The 25,509-nt window shown below is 35.1% G+C and overlaps 1 protein-coding gene across 2 annotated transcripts in view; it reads right to left on the bottom strand.

The window, feature by feature from the left end:
- The window catches only part of LOC110024593 (dr1-associated corepressor-like), a 26,258-nt gene extending 1,368 nt beyond the window's left edge, over positions 1-24,890 (bottom strand). The window contains exons 1-3 of one of the 2 annotated variants that reach the window (XM_020724652.1): positions 24,720-24,890; positions 17,744-17,816; positions 4,130-4,223 (exon numbers count right to left, since the gene is read on the bottom strand). In XM_020724652.1, the coding sequence (XP_020580311.1) occupies positions 4,130-4,223; positions 17,744-17,816; positions 24,720-24,752 (200 nt within the window). In that variant the 5' untranslated portion in view covers positions 24,753-24,890. Of the gene's footprint in view, positions 1-4,129; positions 4,224-17,743; positions 17,817-23,999; positions 24,167-24,719 lie in introns of those variants that run through there. The other variant, XM_020724651.1, reaches the window with a different exon arrangement.
- Positions 24,891-25,509: the final 619 nt, after the last annotated feature.

Here is a 25,509-nt window from a genome sequence, read left to right as displayed (position 1 = left end):
GAGCATTTATACTCATGCTCAGCTCGTGTTCAGCTCGTTTACACCCCCATATATATAGAGGCATTTATACAAACATACCGCTCATTTCCTATGTATTTATATACGTAACACCTAAACTTTACATGTATACATCCAAATGTATAATATCACCTAAAATATACCAAAATTTTTTCACATTTAAAAAGTGATACACCTTTTCAAGGTGGCATATGTGTAAAAGATTAAAGTTGAGATGTTAGATGTGTATATATATATATGCATAAATTTGTTGGGGTATTTACATACAAGCCACTCAATTCTTATGTAATTACATACCCAACATCTAAAATTTGCTAGCCATATTTCTACCACCCAAATCTTTCACTTATCACTTAAGAAACATCGTTTTTTTTTTTAGAAAGTGAAATACAGCTTTTGGCATATAAGCAAAAACTAAAGCTTTGGTGTTAGATTTGTAAATAAATAGGAATTGAGTGGTGTGTATGTAAATCTTCCAAAATTTTTTGACCTAGCTATTTTGTTTAAATTTCATGCTTCAAGGTCCAGATAGTTGGCTGATGTTTTAATAAATTATATATAACAGCCCAAGTGAAATTTAAGTATAATGAGGATACATAAAACTGATCTAAGTAGGCGCCGCATATGACAACAGGATAAATTACTATGTTGGGATAATGATGATGAATAATTGCATGGTGCAGTAGGTGGGTGGAGCATATATTTGTTGAGCTTAATGCCAAAGATAAAAAGAAAGTTAAATAGAAGATTAATTGGGTGATTTTAATCATAAGAAAGCATAACATCTGATGCAGAAAGTCGAGCTGCGTGCATATGACCATGAAAAAAATCATAAATTAAATCTCATCACTATACAGTAATCATGTAATTAGCTGATTTGATTGTTTCATGTAATTGTTAAAAGTATGGTGGTTTGGATAGCATCGGCAAACTCTCCCCCATTCAAATCTAAATTTGGTTGGCACACCACAAACAATTCAAGGCTAAAAAAAACCTATACACAATTCAAAGAGTAGTATCAAATTTCAAAGCAGTTGTGGCCAGCAACTCCTTCATAGAAGTTTATTTATTTATTTATTTATTTTGTAGTTAGTAACTTTCATGGAAATTATTAATTTGTTTCTTATCTTCAAAGAACAAATTGGAATTCATGTCTATTCAATTGAACCATATTATGCATGATGGAATTATTGTTTTGTTTGATTTGATGTGGGAGACTTCAACCTCTTCTATGATGCACAAACAATCCTACATAAAGAGCGGTGTAGTGTCAGACAAGTATCGGACACGGCTTCAACATGTGTCAGACAAGACAGGAAAGTGTCTAATTTAAATAATATTTAGAAAAAAGTCACGGGTGTAAATTTAAAATTTTGAAGAATGTTTTTTAGATTAAAATTTTAAAAAAATATTCTATTTAACAAGACAGGCAAGTGTCTAATTTAAATAATATTTAGAAAAAAGCCACGGGTGTAAATTTAAAATTTTGAAGAATATTTTTTAGATTAAAATTTTAAAAAAATATTCTATTTTTATGTTTAAAAGTTATCAAGAAAGACTCCAAATTACATGTCTACATGATAACAAGATATGAGATGTTGCATGAGAAGAATTTGAGACATTGTATGATATACTAATTTTAGAGATTGCAAACATTTCTCTTGATGAGTCAGATTGAAAGCTAAAAAATTAATAATGATGATAGTGAAGGTGATGTATAAATTGGAATTCATGTATATTTAATTGAACACTATTATGCGTAAATGAAATTATTGTTTTGTTTGATTTGATGTGTGAGACTTCAACCTCTTCTATGATGCACAAACAATCATAATTAAAGAGCCGTGTAGTGTCAGACAAGTATCAGACACAAATAAAGCTTGAACACGTGTTAGACATGACATACAAGTGTCTGATTTAAATAACATTTAGAAAAAAAACACAAGTGTAAATTTAAAATTTCTAAAAATATTTCTAGTATTAAAATTTTTTAAAAAATATTTTATTTCTATATTTAAAAGTTATCAAGAAAGACTCCTAATTACACGGGAACATGATAGGATGTTGTATGAGATGGATTTGAGATATTTGATGATATACGAATTTTAGAGATTACAAACACTTATCTTGATGAGCCAGATTGAAAGCTATATACTTAATAATCATGATAGTGGAGGGTGATGTATAAATTGGAATTCATATCTATTCAATTGAACCCTATTATGCATAATGGAATTATTTATTTGTTAGATTTGATGTGGAAGACTTCGACGTGTTCTATGATGCACAAACAATCCTAAGTAAGATATGATGCAATGTCAGACAAGTATCGAACACAAACACAACTTCAATGTGTGTTGGACATGACATAAAAGTGTCTCAATAATATTTAGAAAAAAGAGACGAGTGTAAATCAAAATTTCTAAAAATATTTTTAAGATTAAAATTTTAAAAATTATTCTATTTTTATATTTAAAAGTTATCAAGAAAGACTCCAAATTATATGGAAACATGATAACAAGATGTGAGATATTGCATGAGATAGATTTGAGACATTCAATGATATAAGAATTTTAGAGATTGCAAACATTTCTCTTGATAAGTTAGATTGAAAGCTATAAATTTAATAATGATGGCAGTGGAGGTGATGTATAAATGCATGTCAAATAAATTAATCCTTTTATTCCGTTTAGTGAATAGTTGATTAAGATATTCTTAATATTGATGAATACAAAATAATTAGTGCTTATTTTTTCTATATCATAAATTAAATAATATATCTATGGATCCCTTAACTTTTGAAAATTAAAGTTATTAAATTTCTCATCAACTCTGCTTTCTTCTTATTTATTTTATTTTTATCAATTCATTCATAATTTATATTATAATTCCATATCTGACAAATATCAGTGTCATATATTTTTAATAAAAAAAAATACCACGTATCCGTGCCCCCATGTTCGTATCAGTGCAACATAGAACCTTTTGCTTGGACAGCTTGGAGGCCTTTCCTTGGTCGAATCCCTTGGTGAGGAATTCTTCTCAGTTAGTTATGCTCAAACACTATTTCCTTCACCTCAACCATCGCCTTGGACATCTTCATTACTACAAGCCCCTAACCTCCTACCATCCAAACCCCATAACTTCAACCTTAGCAAGCTCTTATCAGATTTGCTCTCTTTATCATTCTGATGGGCACATTGACTCTAAAAATAATATTATCAAATTTGTTTTAGAAGCAAACTACATTAGGCTTTTCTCTCGAAGGACATTTCATATCAGTGACTTTCAATATATATACTATAATGATAACCTCTTTTTTTGACTATTCTGAGGAACCACCTATCCCATCAATCTATATTGAATGTTCTAGGCTTCGTTTATAATTATTTCAATCAATCCACTCTACACTCTCTGGCTTCTTTCATTGGCACCAGTCCTAGTAGAACTAGACGTTGCCAGTCAAAAAAACAGGTGGTATGAATTGTACAAGGAAATCTAAGATTTGGGGGCAAAATTTAACTGAATATTTCTAGGCACATTCATAACTGGGAAAGTATAATTATCTGGCTCAAAAGATACAATCAAATGATCAAATCCAACCCTGTATCACTTTGGAGGCAACTCCTCCGGTAGAACAAGTCTACAATTAAAGGTTAAAATTAGTCATTTTCACTGAGAATTAGAGGATATTGTAGTGGGCCCAAGCTAACTTGAAGGTGGAGATCAAACCATCACCTAAATGCATCACCATAAATCATTGGCCACCACTGTAAATCAAGATGCTAACTTTAAAATCCAGATGAGAGCACACTGTTAACTCTCTAGTGAATAATAGTTATGAGAGCACACTGAATTACCTCTCTAATGAATAGAAGGTTTCAAAATCAATTCATTAGGCATGGCAGGAATAATTTAAGCTTTCATTTTCAATAGGCTTCAAGCAAAAGAGATACAAGAGTTATTTTAATAAAAAACAATATTTACTTTATATAAGAAAATTATTTTAATAAAAAAGAGGAAAAAGGAAAACCATAAATATAAAATAGGCATCTGCAGCATCATTATGCAGCAAAATGTAAGACAAAAAATATTCTAACGGTCAACTTACAGGTGTGAAGAATTCAATGTTTTTGCGCCTTTCTGGGTAGTCACTTCATAAGCCCTATCACATAGGTCCTGAAGAAATAGCTCGAGGGCTTTTGCTGAAAGAGGAAAATAAATGTAAGATATTAGGAAAATAAGCAGCTACGTGTAAATATTCCAATTACAAAATGATTCAATATTGAAACATCCAACATGTAATTATAAGAAGACTGAAACATCTGCAAGCAATGTTATAAGCAGGTGAGAAGTCCAGAATATTATATATTTACGGATGTCGACGATCAATGTTAAGCAGCCAATACTAGTTCAGAAGTCTAAAATTTTGTGGAATGAGATTTAACTGCAATTTTCCAGTGGAAAACATTATTGTATAGGGAATTGATCCAAAGGTCAACAGAAAGTTTATTTTAATTTGGGAAGATTTACATACACACGACTCAATTCTTTATGGATTTACATATCTAACATCTAAACTTCAATTTTTACTTATATTCCATCTTACCTATGAATGAAAAGGTGTATTTCACTTTTTAAAAGTTAATAGAGTGACACGTTTGATGTAATACGAAGGCTTTAGGTGTTGTAAAAGCAAAAAATAATATGTAAATACATAAGAATTGGGTGGTATATTAGTATATATGTAAATGACACTTTAATTGACGTGCTGCCATGTATAACCAAGCCTTTGACATTTGGCATGACCCACTTTCTTTCATGGAGAGTTACAGTCCTGCATGAACTTTGGCATTCCTCAGCCTCTCCATCATGATGAAATGCATTCATCCATGTTTTAATGTGAAGATAAAAATATATTTACCTTCTCATTAATTTATTCATACGGACTAGCAAATTAGCAATAGAGCGTAGGCATGGTTGGAATTTGTAATTCTCTTTATACTCAAGAAAAAAATTTTAGGGGCATTTATATGCATATCACCCAATTCCTAGGCATTTACATATCAACACCTAAAATTTACTTTTTACATTTAAACCACCCAAATTCTTCATATCACATCAAAAATATCACCATTTTAAGTTTTAAAACGTGATATATACATTTCATGCATAGGTAACGTGGCATGTATGTAAAAATTAAAGTTTAGGTGGTAGATATTGAAATACATAGAAATTGAGTGGTATGTATGTAAATCCTCCAAAGTTTTATTGGGAGGTCCCAAAACTCATTTTCTTGAGTTCTGTGGGATTATAATATTTTTTCTTCAAAATCAATTCAATGCATGCTCTTCTTCCTCTCTCGACAAAAAACAACTAGCCCTATGACGTGTTTGAAATGTGTGGTGTAATTTCTTATATTTTCTTGATTATTTATATTATTTTTATATTTGTTTCAGTGTATTTTTGTATGTTTTGCAAGTTATTGATGGCAGGTTAGTAAGGGGGTCCATTATAAGCAAATTTATCCTAACTCATTTTCTGGCGTCCCAGCGCTCAACCGAAGCGCTTAGGCACCATAAGAAGCTCACATTCTACTAGGGAAATCGAGAACCCAAAAAGAAGGCGCTCTACCCAAGAGTTGAGGCGTTCAAACCAAGAAACGCGTGAAGGACTGAGAACTAGGTGCTTAGGCACCCAAAGCAGAAAAATAGGCCCACATCGGCGCCTAGGCGCATGAACATGATCCTTTTACACCATGCAAGTCTAAAAGCTCAAAAATTTTGTTCTACACGCTGACGCCTAGGAGTCCAACACTGATTTTGAGAAATTTTGGCAGTTTGGTGTCCATGTGGCAATACCATTGGTTTAAAAATCTTGGAATCAAAGAATTAGGGGTGCCCTGACTATCTTTCCAATCCCAAAATGCTATGAGAGAGATTTGCGGGGAAGTTGAGAAAGAGGAGTGTTAGGGAGAGACTAGTGAGTTGATTTAAACATTGTAAGACTATAAGAGTGTTGTCAAGTAGAGATACATTGTAAAGCAGAATCCTTGTGGAGTGACGCAAAAAAATTATCGGGTTTAGTAACTAAATTCATCTATCTCTTGGATTGGTAATCTAGCTTAGAATTATCAATGTTATGTGATTATTTAAATCTTTTGGAATATGTTGATATGTTTACTTTACAGTTTTATTTGTTTCCAAATTAACCACTTAGAATGTTAAAATACGTTGTGATCTAGGACTACTGAAGAATGCTGGTGAAAAAATTATACATTGTTTTAGGCGAAAACAAATATTGCTGCTAGGATAGTGTAATCAATAAAGAAACACAAAATCCTAAGGTTTTTGCATGGTTTGGGAGACAGGGTCCGTTTGGGGCACCTTATTTAGTGCGGTGGCATTTTGAAAATGCATCTGATCTGTTTGGATAAATTGCGTTTTGGCAGCTTATGCGTTTTCAAAACGTAGAAAACAACGTTTTCACACAACGTCTATCTAGGTGCAGTGGAAGCTTATTGACAACGATCTGACTTTTCCAAAAAAAATAAAAATTTGTAATAACCACCGCACCTAACTTATCAGCAGCTTATTTTTAATCAGTTTATCAGTAGATTATTCAATAAGCTACAGCTGCCCCAAACAGACCCTAAACTGTAATATGAAATCCCAAGTCTTCTTATTGACCTTGGAAGAGGCTAAGAAGTAGACCTGCTTCCAATTGTCAACAATATTTGAATTACTTGCATAACTCTAGGTTTCTTAGGTCCAATTCAAGACAAATTCTCTCACTTGATAGAAAACCCTACTCTCATTCCTTAGGATTTGACTTTTGCAAAAGGATTTTAGACACTTTAAAATTTTAAAAATTTTGACTCTTCAAACTAGAACAATGATTAATAAACTAGAACTTTCATTTTCATGAAAATTAACATGTTCTCTATGGGATGGATACACATACTAAAAAAATGCATACACTACTTGATGGACGTGTATATTTACATCGTTGGAGTCTACTTCACCGCCACGTGGATTAAGTTTTTATTGTCATTGCCGAGGAACGACCTTAATTTTTAATTTATGAAAATTTAATTGAAAATTTGAATTTTAGATTTGAAGCTCACACTGCTATTGACATTTTGTATGTTATTTGTGTCTTTCATTAATTGTGTTGTTATAAATCGTGTTGAAAAATTGTAAAAATTTTGTGACTTGTGATTTTTTATTTATTTATTGCACATTATGGCTTAAGAGTGATTGTTGTTTTATGTATATTATACCCTATATTTGTTTATTTTGTTAGTTTAGGGTTATCACTAGTTAGTCCTATGCGTGTATGCGTAGGATTGAAACCGTTAAACTAGTCTCATTTGACCTTGAAATTAAAAAAATTTACCAAAAAATTTAAAAACATATAAAACTTAAACACGAAATTAGGAGCAATGGCATACCCTCCAGAAGAAAATATTCATCTTAGACCACTTAGGGACTATGTTAACCCTTCAGTAGAATAGATTCACCAAAATATCAATAACCCTGTCGTAAAAGCCGATACCTTTGAACTGAAGTTTGTCATAATCCAAATGATCCAAAATAACCAATTTGGAGGTTCACTTATTGAAGACCCTAACTTGCACTCAGCCAACATTCTTGAATTATGTGCGACCTTTAGGTTTAACGTGTCCCTAACAACGAAGTTGGACTTAAGTTATTTCTTTTTCACTTAGAGATAAGACTAAGATAACACTAAATTTTTAGCATTAGGGTTTATCACCACTTGAACTAATATAACGCAAAAAATTCTGAGTAAGTACTTTTCACTTTCTAAAGTTGTCAAGCTTAGAAATGACATTAAATTCTTTCACCCAGTTAAAGAGTGAGTCAATTTATTAAGCTTAAGAGATATTTAAGAAGTTGCTTAGAAAATGTCATACTATGCTCTACCTGAATGGTTAATTATTTAGGCTTTTATAACGGGCTAGTAGGATCTTTGAGGTCTTTTGCAGACGCTGCATCTGGCCAACTTTAATGTCTAAAACTATTGAGGAGGTCTATACACTTATAAAGAGATGACCACCAACAATTTCCAATGGCATTCTGAGTGAATAAACCATAGATGAATATTCAATGCCTATGAAATTGATGTGTTAACATTTTTGACTTCATAAGTAACCACTATATTGAGAAAACTAGACAGCTTAGGTTTAAATTTTACACCAAGTTCACCAACAATTGAAGTGAATATGTATGGTGAGTTTGTTGATCCTAGTGATCTAGAGTCCCTGAATGCAATAAACAACATACCCAATAAGCACAAATCACTCAAATTTTAATTGGATTAACAATCAAAACGTAAAAAATTACACTTTGGATAGTAACAGACCTAATACCTAAAGTAATTGGAACAATCAGAGAAACAACAACCTGGGACCTACCTATCCACCAAGATTCACTTTAATCCTCAATTTAAAAAGAAGATATTATCATTGGAAGTAGGGTTGCAAATGGGAATCCAATACACAATCAAGTTGCAATCATAAGGAACATAGAGATAAAATTTTGCAATTAGCTAATTCATTGAGTCAGAGATCCCAAGGGATGTTACTAAGCAACACTAAGATGAATCTTAAGGACCAAGGAAAGGAACAATATAATGCCATAAGATTGAGAAGTGGAAAAGAGTTAAAGAAGGTATTTAGGGAAGAGCCTGGCATAAAAGAAGAGTCTAAGCCTAAGAGACCTCTTGAAAAACATTCATTAGGGAAAACACCTTCACCTCCTACGAAAGAATTTGAGAGACCATCATCACTTTTTTTCTCAAAGACTATCTAAAAAAACATTGGATCATCAGTTCTCTAAGTACTTAGAAATGTTTAAGAAGCTTACCATTAACATTTCATTTGATAAAACTCTTGAATAAACATCTAGCTATGTTAAAATTTTGAAGGACATTAAATAAAAAACGCAAGTTGGAAGAAATTGAAATAGTAGCCCTTAGTGAAGAGTATAGTGATATAATTAAGAGAAAACTATCACAAAAACTTAAGTATCCAAGTAATTTCACTATTTCATGCACTATACAAGTTAGTTTCTTTAGAAGAAATTTTTTGATTTAAAAGTGAGTATCAAATTTAATGAATTTTTCAATATTTAAGATATTAGAACTATGAGAGATTTAACCTAACACTACGACCCTTCAGTTAATAGATCAATCTTTGACTTATTTTAGGAGGGTATCTCTATGGTCCTTAACATTGGAAGTAGAGTTGCAAATGGGAAATCCAATACACAATCAAGCTGTAGTCATAAGGAACATAGAGATACAATTTTGCAATTAGCTCATTCATTGTTACTAAGTAACACTAAGATGAATCCTAAGAACAAAGGAAAGGAACAACATAATGCCATAAGATTGAGAAGCAGAAAAGAGTTAAAGAAGGTATTTAGGGAAGAGTCTAGCATATAAAAAGAGTTTAAGCCTAAGAGACCTATTGAAAAACATTCATTCGGGAAAACGCCTTCACCTCCTACGAAAGAATTTGAGATATCATCACCACTTTTTTCTCAAAGACTACCCAAAAAAAAATTGGGTCATCGGTTCTCTAAGTTCTTAGAAATGTTTAAGAAGCTTACCATTAACATTTCATTTGATAAAACTCTTGATTAGACATCTAGCTATGTTAAAATCTTGAAAAACATTAAATAAAAAACGCAAGTTGGAAGAAATGAAATAGTAGCCCTTAGTGAAAAGTGTAGTGATATAATTAAGAGAAAACTATCACAAAAACTTAAGTATCCAAATAATTTCACTATTTCATGCACTATACAAGTTAGTTTCTTTAGATGACATTCTGTGATTTAAAAGTGAGTATCAGATTTAATGCATTTTTCAATATTTAAGATATTAGAACTATGATAGATTTAACCTACCATTATGACCCTTCAGTTGATAGATCAATCTTTGACTTATTTTAGGAGGGTTATAAATGATGTCCTAATCAAGGTTGATAAATTCATCTTCCCAACAAATTTTATTGAATTGAACATGGAGGAAGATGTTGTGATCCTGATTATACTAAGAAGATAATTTCTTGCAACTACCATGGCCAATATTAACTTGCAAAAAGGGAAATTGACTATTAGATCTTAAGACCAAGAATTAATTTTTCAAATTTATAATTCTATTTCTACCCCTATTTATCCCCCCACAAGAGAGTTGGAGATAAAAAAGTTGTGAGAAATTAAATATATTAAAAAAATAAATTGGGATCACTGACATATACTGTAAGAAAGCCTCTGGGAATCAAGAATTTTGGATAGTTGATATTGGCTTATCAAAAAGGCAATTTAATCATGGTGAAAACTCAGGTATGATTTGATATTGTCTAGCTAAGGACACTAAACTAAGCACTACTTGGGAGGCAACCCAAGCGTTATCTTGTGGTTCGAATACTTATTTGATTGCTAGTTTGCTTTAGTTTAATATTTTTAATTGTGTGTGCTTGATTTGCTTTGATTTTTATTAGTGTGATGTTGCTTTGGGAAAATAATTGACCTTGGGAATTTTACCCTGAAAGCCACCGCGCACAAGCCTGGCGCTCCACCGCTTCCTCCAGGATGTAAAGGGTCGCGCCGCTTAAACTGAAAAACCTTGAGCTTCCTTAGATACTACCACTGCAACGCTCCCACAAGCACTCCTTGCGCACCTCACCTATTTCACAGATCCAATCAAGCGCCTAGGCGCTCAACCTTAAAAACCCGGCGCCCAACCTACTTTCCTTTATTAGGTTCCCTCGATTCATTTTTATCTCACGTAGTCTTTTTCCCTAGCTATCAAGAAAAGCACGAAGAAAAGGGAGGAGAAGAAGAAGGGGTGAGATAGGAGCACCAAGGATTTTCACGGGCCTAGAGGTGGGATTTCTTAGTATTTCCATTGCATTTATCGCTTTCACTTGTCATTTCACCTTTTCATTGGATGCCAAAAACTTCATTAGTACCGGTGCAGCAACATGATATAATGATATTTTGGTTCCAAAAAAAAGTCATTCCATAGAGGATTTATTGAAGTTGGGGGTAGGGTAGAAAGTTTGACTGTTGGTAGGGAATGGGAGAGATTAGACCTAGGTACAATAATTACTGTGATTAGAGAGTTTATGCCAATACTAGAGAGCATAAGGATGAAGTTCTCATTAGGATGAAGTAGGTTAATATAAGTTCTGCGAAAATCAATTCTCTTTAAATCAATCCTTTTAATTAACTACAAAGATTTATAAGCAAAGAAAAGTTTAGAGTTTCTAATGGTGAGAGTTTTTTTTACTAGTCCTCCAGGAATAGTCAACAGGAAAGTTTTATGGCTAGACCCTAAGCTACTAAGGAGGAAACTAGACCTCACCAAAAGTGAGGTCAACAAGAAAATAATGCTCAAGCTTATTTTTTTAGTGCGAGATTTAAGCTCACGATCGCCGTCGTCTGTGAGATTGCTAAATTAATTGTTCTTAATTTACTCTCTCTCTCCTATTTATTAGCCACCTTCTTAGTTGCTCATTTTAAAGCTTCAGCTTTAAAATGGAAAAGAAATTACTTGCAAATTTTATAGTTAAGAAGGTTTACATATACATGAAAAGTGTAGGGTCATTTGCATTCATGCCACTTAATTCCTATATATTTACATATGTAACTCTTAATTTTGATGTAAATCAAATGTAGTCACAAAGATAAATTGTTTTATGCAGGAGAATGACGTTTCCTCTGTTTTATGCAGGAGAATGTTGTGTTTTGAGTTTAAAATGAAATAAATTTACTCACTTCTTTTCTTGCGAGATTTAAGTCGTCTTTGAATGCAAAGATCAACTTCTGGCCCGACATTCTCCAGCATAAAACAGGGGAACAACACCCATAGAACATTATGAATGGTTAATTATGTATTTCGGTTTAAAAAATGCGCCTAGTATATTTCAAAGGAACCTGACGAGAAATCACAAAAAACTTCTGGATCCATAGTATATTTGTCATTCCAATACAATTGTGATCGAAACCTGGAACTGGATTGGTTTTGGGTATGATTGTCAATGGATCTACAACTGGATTAGGGCATCCATCCACTATTTTCCTACTATACAGTCAATCGCAAGTACCTTATGAGAGTTGGGAGAAAGTGTTTCTTCCTTGGAAGCCAATGGATCCAGAAGTTTATTACAACACAATTTAATACCTTATGTTGTTGTTTGACGGGAAATCAGCATGCGTTCAATTTGTAACACATATTTGAAGAAAAGTTTAACAAAGTTTCTTTCAGATTTCAGTATATCTGTCAAATTGCCCATTTTGTGGGCTGGATAAAGAGCCGCAGAACCACACGTTGGTTCTAAATTATAATGAACAAAGAACGGTACAACTAAAAGGAATTATGAAAGGTTAATTATGCATTTCGGTTTAAAAAATGCGCCTAGTATATTTCAAAGAAATAATTTGATGTAACTCTTAATTTTAAACTCAAAGAAGTGAGAGTAAACTATTTTATGCAAATGAAAATAATGCTAGAACTTATATTAATATAAGTTCTGCGAAAATCAATTCTCTTTCTGGCCTCCCTGATATTCCCAATGATGAATATTCCCTTTTCATGCCTTTTGAAGCTGATTTAATTCAGATTATTACCTTTTTAACTGATTTTTGTAGCTCTTGGCATTCTTATGACGAGAAATTGGTCAATTTTCTTGTCTCTGCTATGAACGTCGAGTTGAAGGAGTGGCATTACTTTATTTCAGCCAAATTTCTCCCTCCGATCAAGATGAGTGAGGTGACGAGATAGAGTGATTTTAAACTATTTTAATACAGAAGGAAAGGTCCATAGATATTGGGAGTATCGTTAATATTTTCATTCATAACATCATTAAGGGGGGTACAATGATTGGTCTTGAGCACTCTTCAGTGATTTTTTGTTGTTTTTAAAGGTTGGGGTGAAGTATGAGTCTTGGGAGGAATAGTTCCAACCTAGCAATGACATATGAGAGGGCTTCTTATGAGAGAGGATAGAGTTCTAGATCCGCCCACTCCCGACCCCAACCTTCCTTTTCCTTCTTTACCTCCATTTCTACAAAGCAGGTCACCTAGAATGATGATATTGCAATTCTACAATGAGCATGACATGGACCAAAAGCTCAATTTTTATATTGATCAGCACCAAAGAGACTGCGAGTACCAAGTATAGGCTTCAATAAACTTGGAGAGATGAAATGGCACAGCCATAAACAAAGGGAACCTAGCACTATTCATCTTTAAGATGCACCACCATTCTGCTACTATGGAGAGATTGTCGAGCCCATGGAGGAGAATGAGGGTGAGGATGATGCTGCTGGTGAAAATTACGGCGAAGACATCTTATCCCTTCAATATGTTGACTACAGTGTTGTGGTTACTCCTTGTTGTGTGCGTGTTTTTTCTTAATGTTATTTGTGTTGAATATTTTTATGGATGTGACGCTGGAGTTATGTGCTTATGTTGTGACTAAATGAGGTCTTTATTTACTATGAACATGTGATGTGATATATATACTTACATACAACTATTCTTTTCTATTATGTGATTCATGAGATTTGATGTGTAAGAAATATGTGATGTTATTTTCTATATTTTCTTGGTTGTTTGTATCAGGGTATTTCTACATGCCTTTGCAAGTTACAAGCTATAGGTTGCAAGTTAGCAAGGGGGAGCATTTGGAGCAAATTTATCTCAATTCAATTTCAGACGAAACGGTTCCCAGCCAGAGCACTTAGGCACCAGAAAAAGCACTCATTCGATTAGGGAAACCGAGAACAAGGAAAGGAGGCACTCAAACCAGGAGAAGATTGAAGAATCGAGAAGAAAAGTCGGTGCAACAACTAGGCCCCCAAAGTAGAAATTTGGCGCCCACACTGGCGCGTGGGCGCGTAAACATATCCCTTTATGCCATTCAAGACCGAAAACTCGGAAAATTGACGCTCCAAGTTAGTGCTAAGTGCCTAGGTATCTAATACCGACTTTCAGAAATTTTAGAGGTTTAATGTCCATTTGGCAATACGATTGATGTAAAAACTTTAAAATCAATGAATTAGGGGAGCGGTCGCGATTATTTTTCCTAACGCAAAACAATGTGAGAGTGTTGAGGGGAATTTGAGAGTGTGTGTAAGAGTGTTAGGGAGAGATTAATGAGTTAATTTAACCATTTTAAGATGATGGTTGTTGTTAAGCGGAGATATATTGTAAAGGAGAATCCCTGCGGAGCAAAGCAAGAATTTATCGGGTTTGATTGTTCTTACTATTGTGAAACTTGATTTTCATAATTTTAATTGGAAATTCTATTGCATTCATTTCTCGTGCTTAGGAACTAAATTCTTCCCTCCCTTGAATTGATAATCTAAGTAACTTAGAATTATCCATGTTATGTGATTGTTAAAATCTTCTAAAATATGTTGATATGTTCACTTTGCAAGCTTCACTTACTTCCAAATTTGTCACTTAGAATGTTAAAATCTATTGTCATCAAAACGACAGAAAAAGGCTAGTGGAACAATTAAATTAACATAAAATGTTCTAGGAGAATAGAAATATTCTTACTATGATAGTGCAATTAATAGGAAAACATGAAATCTTAGGATTTTTTACCAAGTTTAGAAGACAAAATTGTAATATAAAACCCAAGAAGTTCTTATGACCTTAGAAGAGGCGAGTTGAATTGCTCCCAATTGTGGACAATTTTAGAATCAGTTGGATAACTCTAGGTTTCTTAGGACCAATTCAAGGGAGATTCTCTCCCTTGATAGAAAACACTACTCTCATTCCTTAGGATTTTAATTTTGCAAAATTAGGATTTTAGAAACTTTTAAACTCAGAAATTTTCGACTCTCTAAATTAGACCTAGGATTAGTAAACTAGAAATTTCACCTTTTTGGAAATTAACAAGTTCTCCGTGGGATTGATACACAGACTCAAAAATAAGTACTCTCTTTGATCGACACTTATACTTATGTGGTTGACGTCTGGTTCGCCACAGTGCAAATCACCCTCTTTCTAGGGTACAACTGCACACTAACATTTTTGAAAGAAATACCTCACTCCTTTGCCCCAAAACTTCTACTATTTTCCTTTCCCCCATGGACCTCTTTCTTGGCTCTTCTCATTCCACATAGGAACTACTATGGAAGAAGAGAGTTATGGGATAGAAGTGCAAGCATAAAAAGGTTACAAGAGATGTGGCCCATTTTATAAAAATGAGTAATGGAAATTCTAAATATTGACTTGTAATCAGAGATAGAGAAGGCATACATGGATGAAAGAAGTTAACAACAATTGCATATTCTTAATAAATTTGCATTTGTTGGGATCAATTTTCAAATGATTTTCTATTGTTAGTGATCATTTATGAGAGGCGTAATAACCACTATTAAAATCTCACTAGCCATGAAACGTGCGCATCATGTCACTCTGCCAAATTATGGTAGTGTTGTGCAGTCGTCTCTAGCCCAGAACAAAAACCTGATTGAAATTTCAGGATTCGATTCAACATTTCCACAATAACTACGGCATGACAGCTTACTTCTACTAGTTGTTTCTCTTATTTGTAGCTTATTAATTTTTCATTCTCTCTCACTGGAGTCGGTCATTTTTCAATGGTTCTGTTCAGCACACTCTCTTGCCCGCTAATTTCTTCCATGTTTATCGCTAGTTATCACTACTATTGGCAATTGTTTTTTGGGGAAATTTCATAAGTACCACCCAATTCTTATGTAATTACACATATCTAGCACCTAAACTTGGATTTTTACATTTAAAACACCAAACTATGTCATGCCATACCAAAAATACCACCATTTTAACTTTTAAAAGATAAAATACACATTTTTATGCATAGGTAAGGTCGTAAGTATGTAAAAATTAATATTTAGGTGTTAGATATGTAAATACATAGGAATTGAGGGTATGTACGTAAATCTTTCAATTTTTTATTACTCACAAGCTTCTTCTCCATAAAGTTTCTTGGTGTCTTTTCTGCTTGTTTCACAAGTGCCTCATCTTCACTCTCCCGCGCTTCACATCTTATCCATCTCTTAATCTCTAACTGATCTCTCAATATCACAAGCATTCTCGATTTACAAGCATTTTTTCATCACTTCATATTACATGATAAGGTCTATGCATGTCTGCAGACATACAAATACCCATTCAATTCATGATAACTCTAACTGTAAAAGCATCGCTTTCTTATGTGAATTAAAGGGAAAAAAAAGAGTATTTACATAGTACACAATTCTTATGTATTTACATCTCACGCCTAAACTTTCATATTTACACACATAACACTCAAATAATAACACATCAAAAATAACAATATTATCATTTTTCAAAAATAATGAAAAAAAAATTCATGATAGGTTTAAAGCACCAAAGTGCTATGTATGTAAATATGAAAAATTTTCGCGTGAGATATGTAAATACATAAGAATTGTCTGCAACATATGTAAATTTCCCAAAAGAAAAAAAGGATAGCATTACACATTACGCTTTAAGAAGAATTGTGATAGTTTGATCGATAGAATGGGCATGCACACACAAAGAGAAAGAGAGATTTTTCTCGAGCATACCAAATTCTACAATCTCTAGAAGCCATCAATAAGTTTCACCAAAAAATCTGAAAACTCAAAGATGAAGTGTCAACATCTTTGATAGTGCTAGTGTGATTACAAAGAACAATCACATATCTTCTGAAGTCCACTTAAAATTTCACTTTCGTCTTATTGATTTACAAATAAACATCATTGATATCACTATAAATTTTTAATAATTCATGTATCAAACTCAAAGTGATTTGAAGGGCTGGACACCACCAAAAAATACAAAAAAGAAATAAAAAAAGAAATTTCTTTTCATGCAATGGAACCCCCCACTTGGAAACTTCCATAACCGGATGATCGGCAAACTTACAGTGGCATGACATGGAGTAGTATGCCGCTAGAGAAAACAATGTTGAGAGGAATGGATGAAAAGGTGTACTTCACTTTTTAAGAGTTAAAATGGTGGTATTTTTGATGTGATATGAAATATTTGGGTGGTATAAATGTAAAAAATTAAAGTTTAGCTGTTAGATATGTAAATACATATCGATTGGGTGGTAAAGTTTAAAAATTAAAGTTTAGCTGTTAGATATGTAAATACATATCGATTGGGTGGTATGTATGTGAATGGCTCTTATTTCTTTCAGCACGTCTCAACAGATACCAAGCATAACCTGGCAAGTTAACATTCAATCAAATAAAAAAAAAATTGAAGGTTGCAAACCCATTTCTCTGGAAATCAACAGGTGGATTCAACCGCAATTATGAAAAAAATATTTCATTGATAAAAAAGTTCATGTTATACCAATAAGTACCATCTTATAAACGGCACTAACGAATATAAAGCGTCAAAAATAAAAAAAATGTTAAATAAACAGTATAAAAGTTAAAATCATCGCCATCACAATGCATGAAAAAGAAAATTAAACCGGCCTATAATAAAGTCACATTACAATAGTAATTTCAAAGCTGGTACATGCAAATCATAAATGTTGAATATAAATTGGAGAGTGGTAAATTTAAAAATGAAACCTGGAAAAACTGCATAATCAGTTAACTAACAACCGAGTTAACAGATATTGTCACAGGTTAGTAAAATGAACTTTTTGTAATAAATTCATTTTTATAACTTACAAACTAAAATGGGAACAGGCAATGCAATCTTGCCAACATCATCGTCTGCTTGCATTATCTTCTTTATTCTTGACTGAACATGACAGAGGGATTAGGAAAATCAGTTTTGAAAGTCACAGTGACATAGTATCAATACTAGTCCCATATAATAAAAAGAGCCATTTACATAGCTACCACCCACACCCAATTCCTATGTATTTACATATCTAACACTTAAACTTTACTTTTCACATTTATACCACCTGAATCTTTCATATCACGTCAACAATACCATCATTTTTACTTTCAAAAAATGAAAAACAAATTTTCATGCATAGCAACATAGTAAGGTGGCATGTATGTAAAAATTAAAGTTTAGGTGTTGGATATGTAAATACATAGAAATTGAGTGGTATGTATGTAAATCTGGCACTAAACAAAAAAAATCTACATTAGCGACATGTTGGATAAATGATAAAAATATATAGAACTAGCTTTTGAGCTTCATAGGCTAAATGTTTCCATGCAAGCATTTGTACACAACAACTACCAAAATACAAAAATTTATTAAAGCTCAAGTCTTCTTTCTAAAGATTCAAACAATCAGAACTTAAAAGAAGAAAATAAATAAATAAGTAAATGGGCATTTGCATGCATAGCACACAGCTCTATTGTATTTGCATATCTCATATCTAAACTTTCATATTTACACGCATAGCATACAAATCTTCAATATCACATCAAAGATAAAACTATTACAGCTTTTAAAAGTGAAAATACCTTTGCAAAGGTTTAAAGCACCAAAGTGCTAGGTATGTAAATATGAAAGTTTAGATGAGATGTAAGATATGGATATGTAAATACATAAGAATTGGGTGCTATGTATGTAAAATTCCCATAAATAAATAAACCATTCCATCTATTGGAAAAGCTAAAGAGTAATGCCTCTGACGCAGGACTCCATGGGTGGCCGGCTGAATCAGCCGGGACAGATTCCGGTCCAGCAGGAGGCTAAACTGGTTGGTCTGCTTAGGGCAGGAATTATCGCCCCTTTTCTCTCCTTTACGCCTAATCTAATCCCCCCTTAGAGAGGATCCCCTTCCTATTCTATCGCTTGCCTTTTACATCTCCTTCCTATTTCTATTTCTTTCCTTTTGCAATTCCTTCCTATTCCATTGTTTGTCATTTCAATCCCTTTCATATTTCTATTTTTTTCCAATTCCAATTCCCCTTTCCTATTTCTATTTATTTCCAATTCCAATTCCTTCCTATTCTATTTCTTGTCTTTTCTATCCCCTTTCCTATTTCTACTTCTTTCTAATTCCAATTCTTTCATATTCTAAACTACTAGCGACTATTATATGTGTTGTTTGAGTGCTTTAGAGTTAGTTTTTGGATTGTCTCTAATTTTCGTTTGCTGCCTTTGCAGCATTTCTCACTTCCGAGGGTTGTACCCGTAGTGAGAGGTTCTCAGACTGTAACTTGTCTGATGCGGTGATCTTCTCCAAAGGTTTGAGGGGTGTTCCGGTTGTAACTCAGCCCGCGGGGATAGCTATCATTCGTTTATTCCGGTTATGATTTGCTGCCATCTTTCTACCCTGCTGCTGTCCAGCCATCCAACCGCCTTCCAGCAGCCGGTCCTTCCATTTCCCGCTATTGTCCAGCCATCTCGCACCTTCCAGCAGTCGGTCCTTCCAGTTCCCGCTACTGTCCAACCATCTCGCCGCCTTCCAGTTCCCGCTACTGTCCAGCCATCCCACCGCCTTCCAGCAGTTGGTCCTTCCATTTCCTGCTGCTGTCCAACCATCCTGTAGCCTTCCAGCAGCTGATCCTTCCGTTTCCAGCTACTGTCCAACCGTCCGACCGCCTTACAATAGCCACTCCTTGTGTTCCAGGTGTTGTCTGGCCATTCCGCCGCCTTTCAGTAGCCAGTCCTGTTTCCAGTTGCTCTTCAACCATCCAGCTGAAGTCCAACAACCACGCCAACCTTCCAGGACCTTCCGACAGTACAGCCGCTACCAGCCAGCATACAGCAGCTTCCTTTTTGCCATCCGGATCTGCTGCCATTCTCTAGAGGTGCTCGTTTCTATCTTTTAAGTTTTTGTCATTACCTTATTTTGCAGTCATCATTGTTGCTTACTGTTTGTATGTTCCTGCGTTATTTCTATTAAAGAGTCGTCTTGTACTTTCTTTGAAGTTCAGCAATAATATTTGTTGTTTGGTTATGGTTTGGGTTAGCTCCGGTATCATTTGATATCAAAGCTAACCCAACACTAGACCTATCCTAGGGTTTTGTAGCATCCACCTCACTCACACCACCTCCACAAAAAAAAAAAAAAGAGTTACCTTTCTTTCTTCCCCTTTCCCCCCACAAAAAAAAAAAAGAGTTCTCTTTCTTTCTTCCCATTTTCATTGTTTTCCCGCCTTCAACCCACCTCCCAAACTCAAACCATAATCATGCCACCACGAAGATAAGTATCAGAACTTACCCAACACAAGATACATCAGGAAATCAGTCGTCTGCAATAGAGACAGGCTGAATGGGATGACGAGATCCAGGGAGAGAGAACCCTCGACCAAGATTGAGAGAATCGAAGGGCAAGGACTTCGACATCAACGACAAGGAATACATGCCACGCCACTTTGGGATTCATTATCAGCGGAGGCAGAGAAAGGTATCAAAGGATATAAGGGACTTCCGAGATTTCAACACCCTAAATCGACCCACATATGAAATCACAAGGACTTCGACATCAAAGTGGATCTGACAGTGTTTAAGGGAGGCATAGATTCAGAATCTTCGAATATAAGGATGTGCTAGAGGATAAGTGGGTAAACTTGGTGGTCGTCAAGTTGAAAAAGAGCACCTCCCACATATAAAATATCTTCCACCTCATTACCGCCAGGACATGTTTCTGAAACTTCACAATCTACAACAACGAGGCCTTTCAATAGAGGAGTTCACAACTCAATTTGACCACTTACAGATAATGCAAGCCGGCAGAGCCAGAAAAGCACACTGTAGCCCGGTATCTTGGGGTCCTGAAGCTCACTATTAGCAACTTGGTGTAGCTACAACCATATTGGATCCATAGAGATATTCAAACTCTAGCCCTGAAGGTGAAAAGACAACAAGAACGGAGCAGGCAGTAATCATCCTTTAAGCAGCAACTGCTAGTCACCAACAATTACCATGACCAACAAGGATATCTCAGGAGGAAGAAGAAAGCCCAAACAAAGAAATGACAAGTCGGATCAGAGTGGGAAGAAACCGAAAAAGAGTAGCTCAACCTATACAGTAATCGCCAGACAATGCTTCAAATGTCACAGATATTTGCACATCACCTCCAACTGTTTGAGCAGAGCGCGGATGCCATGGAGGAGGTTAGAGACGAGGAGGCAGCTAAGGAACAAGGTGACGCATACCATCTCCCACCAGATGAAGGAGAGGATCTAGTCATTCGACGAGTCTTACAAACCGAGGATATGAGAGATTCACAATGGTTTTGTTATATTATATTCTACTCCCGCTGCACTATGAACAGGAAGGTGAAAAGTCTCATCATCGATGGAGGGAACATTATAAATATGACAATACACTGATAGTGGAGCAATTGGGACTCATAACTCAGAGGCACACCCAGTCATATTCGCTAACAAAACTGAAGAAATAAAACAGGGTCAACATTGATAGGATGTGTCTAGTGGAGTTCTCGATTAGACGTCAGCTGCAGGATTAGATGTGGTGCGACGTGGTCACCATGAATATCTGTCGCCATTTGTTGGGGAGTCCATGACAATTTGACAATAGGACTCAGCACGATTGCTTCAAAAACACCTACTCCACCAAGGAGGGCAAGTGCATCATCCTTCTTCCTTCGGCAGAGCCCGAAATCACAGGAGCCCTTGCCAGCAGAGCAGCATCAGTGGGACCAATTTTGGTGATGACAAAGGATGAGAGGACTGAGAGATAATTGTCTGGCACGGGACAACCACGACGGAGAGCATTTCAACATATCACGGCCGATATCATACCGCCAAGGCCACCACCATCGAGGAGGTTCGGAGCCAGCTCATTTCAATAGAGGGGTCCTTGAGATAGCGGTTCGATATGGATGAATGCTCGCAAGTGGAGAAAACTCTTTCAAAATTTTGGGGAACAGTGCAGTAGACAATGGAAACTCGGTGAGGCCAGAACAACAGACGAAGAACCAGAAGCTTCGATGGGTAAAGTCGAAACTCTCCCAACCTCTTAAGATTGACGCGGGACTCCTTGGGCGGCCCTAAATCAGCCGGTACATATTCTAATCCAGCAAGAGGCTGGACCGGCCGACTGCTTAGGGCAGGAATTTCCGCCCCTTTTCCCTCCTTTATGTCTAATCTAATCCCCCTTAAAGATGATCCTCTTCCTATTCTATTGCTTGCCATCTCCATCCCCTTCCCTATTTCTATTTCTTTCCAATTCATTACTTTTCTATTGCTTGACTATTCCATCCCCTTTCTTAGTTCTATTTCTTTCCAATTTTAATTCCTTTCAATTTGATCGCTTGTTCTTTTATCACTTTTTCTATTTCTATTTCGATCCAATTCCAATACCTTCATATTCTATTGCCTGTCTTTTCTATCCTCTTTCCTACTCTACTTCTTTCCAATTCCAATTCCAATTTCTTCCTATTCTAAACTACTAGCACTCAAACTAACTGTAAAGCACTCAAATTACATGGTCTTTGCAATCTCTTAGTAAATTTTCATTATTTCATTTTCAAGATGCTTGCTCTACAGACATGCAATTAAATATGTTAGGAAGGGAGATCTATGTCAAATCCTCATCTAAATACCCTCCCAAAGGTTGGGACTTATTTGAATATTTTAATGAGTTCAAAGGTGCATGCAAGGAGAACATTGTGGTGAAGTGATCTTGTTTATGAGATTGTTCTTAGGGGTTTTCTTTGTTTCGAGACTTGAAGTAGTTAGGAATTTTTAAGGGCTTATGAGAGTTATTTCATTTTGTACACTTTTTTTGGTTTCTTTGATATGGATTGAGTCCTCTCCAAAATTCTGTGAATGTAATTTTCTTGAAGCCTAAAGGCAAGGATATTGGTGTCTTTTTTATGCCGTTTGTTTTCTTTCTTTTCTATGTTCGTTTGTGGCAAATTATACTCGCAATTGGTGATGTTTCTACAATCAACTTTGGTGCTCTCATCACAACATGCTCAATGCTCATTGACAAGTCCAACTCTTATATTGTGAAAAGCTTTAAATTTCCATGCATTGCTTGAAATATTTTACGAAGATTTACATACATACATGATACTACTCAATTCTTATGTATTTACATGTATAACAACTAAACATCAATTTTTACATATGTACCAACTTACCGATGCATGAGAATTTGTATTTCACAATTTAAAAGTTAAAATGGTGATATTTTTATATGATATGAGAGAATTGAGTGGTTTAAAGGTAAAAAATCAAAGTTTACAGGTTAGATGTTTAAATACATAAGAATTGAGTGGTGTGTATATAAAGAGAATTGGGTGGTTTAAATGTAAAAAATCAAAGTTTACAGGTTAGATATTTAAATACATAAGAATTGAGTGGTGTGTATATAAATGCACCAAAACTAGAATAAATCCTATTTATTAGAATCGAACCGTCCATAGGAGCAAGCAAGACTAGCTCAAATGATGAAGGCTTCGTATTTACTAAAAATGAAACATGCTTAAATAATAATCTCAACATATATCCAATCGACTGAAAACTAATAGAAGAGCAAGTTTTTAATTCAAAGATGGCCAGCTTCTAACCTAAAACTTTCTGTTTGGCGGCCAACTCCACCGCTTTAGAGCAGACCACCAGCAATTCGTAGCCATCTAAGCCTACCGATCAACAAAGCATGCTAAGCAAATCAATCATATAACTGCAAAACTTTCTCCCCGCACTTGAACAAAGTGAAAAGAAGTAAGAGGCAAGAACCCAAATTCCTTAGTAAAACACTGAACACAAAGAAGAACCAACAATCAAAACACTCATAAGCAGCTCAAAATTACTGAAACAAGAAGCTAACTGATCAGATGAGAAGCGACGACTCCAGATAAAAAACCCTAATAGATCTTAAACCCTAGAAATTACAGATTCTCTCGTGTCCATAGATTCCTACATGGATACTACAAAAGATTAAAAAAAAAGGAAAAAAAAGGAAAAAAAAACTATCCGCTCCTTCTTCCTCATGGATCTCAATGATGAGAAAGCAGGGATCGCAGAGAGGGCTTACCGCGGGGAACCGAGTGCCGAGCTTCTTCCTCATCTCCGATGATATCTGCCCCTCGATTGGTCTCACTCACTATCTCGCTGTCGAGCTCGGACTGATCTATTTCGATTTAACCAAATTCGAGTATAACACAACCCAATTTCTCCAGATCTCCGCACCACAATATAGCTCTGATTCCGCATGACTCGTCCACAGTTTCTTATGAGTCAAGCCAATTAGTCTAAAATCGACCAAGTCATAAAATCGATTAGAACACGAACATGATCGAGTGATCTAACACAAGTCGTCATATCGAAAATGAGGTCCAGCTAGTGGGCTTGATGTGATAGTCTATTCCATAGTGGAGCCGACCACACGGAAAAGCCGGTTTATTAAAATTATCTTTGACCATTGAGTGGAGATCCGAAAGACTCCTCACTAGAGATCGAAAATAGTAAATCGAACTGATCAACCGACCAAACTCTATCGACTAAGCTCATCCGACTGAGTTAACTCCATTGATTCTAGCCAAAAAAAGCTTAGTCAACCGAGTCAGATGGCGATTAGACAAAAAGACTGCACTTGTAAAGTACAAGAAATATCCTAGTACAAATGGGGTAAAAATCTAACATCACATTTGTACTATCTCCTATAAATATGGGGAATAAGGAAAAAAAACCTATCCGCTCCTTCTTCCTCATGGATCTCAATGATGAGAAAGCAGGGATCGCAGAGAGGGCTTACCGCGGGGAACCGAGTGCCGAGCTTCTTCCTCATCTCCGATGATATCTGCCCCTCGATTGGTCTCACTCACTATCTCGCTGTCGAGCTCGGACTGATCTATTTCGATTTAACCAAATTCGAGTATAACACAACCCAATTTCTCCAGATCTCCGCACCACAATATAGCTCTGATTCCGCATGACTCGTCCACAGTTTCTTATGAGTCAAGCCAATTAGTCTAAAATCGACCAAGTCATAAAATCGATTAGAACACGAACATGATCGAGTGATCTAACACAAGTCGTCATATCGAAAATGAGGTCCAGCTAGTGGGCTTGATGTGATAGTCTATTCCATAGTGGAGCCGACCACACGGAAAAGCCGGTTTATTAAAATTATCTTTGACCATTGAGTGGAGATCCGAAAGACTCCTCACTAGAGATCGAAAATAGTAAATCGAACTGATCAACCGACCAAACTCTATCGACTAAGCTCATTCGACTGAGTTAACTCCATTGATTCTAGCCAAAAAAAGCTTAGTCAACCGAGTCAGATGGCGATTAGACAAAAAGACTGCACTTGTAAAGTACAAGAAATATCCTAGTACAAATGGGGTAAAAATCTAACATCACATTTGTACTATCTCCTATAAATATGGGGAATATTACAAAGAACAAATAATATCAAACACTATTCATTATTGTTCATTTCTCTCTCTCTCACACACACTCCATTTTTTTTTAATGTGATTCATAAGACAATTGCAGATAGTGGTGTAAACGAATCGAACACGAATGAACAGAACTTGTGT

Source organism: Phalaenopsis equestris, unplaced genomic scaffold (assembly GCF_001263595.1).
Source record: "Phalaenopsis equestris unplaced genomic scaffold, ASM126359v1 Scaffold000261, whole genome shotgun sequence".
NCBI classification, from domain to species: Eukaryota; Viridiplantae; Streptophyta; class Magnoliopsida; order Asparagales; family Orchidaceae; genus Phalaenopsis; species Phalaenopsis equestris.
Note: the sequence above shows the minus strand (reverse complement) of the source record. Positions and strands in the feature narration are given on the sequence as shown.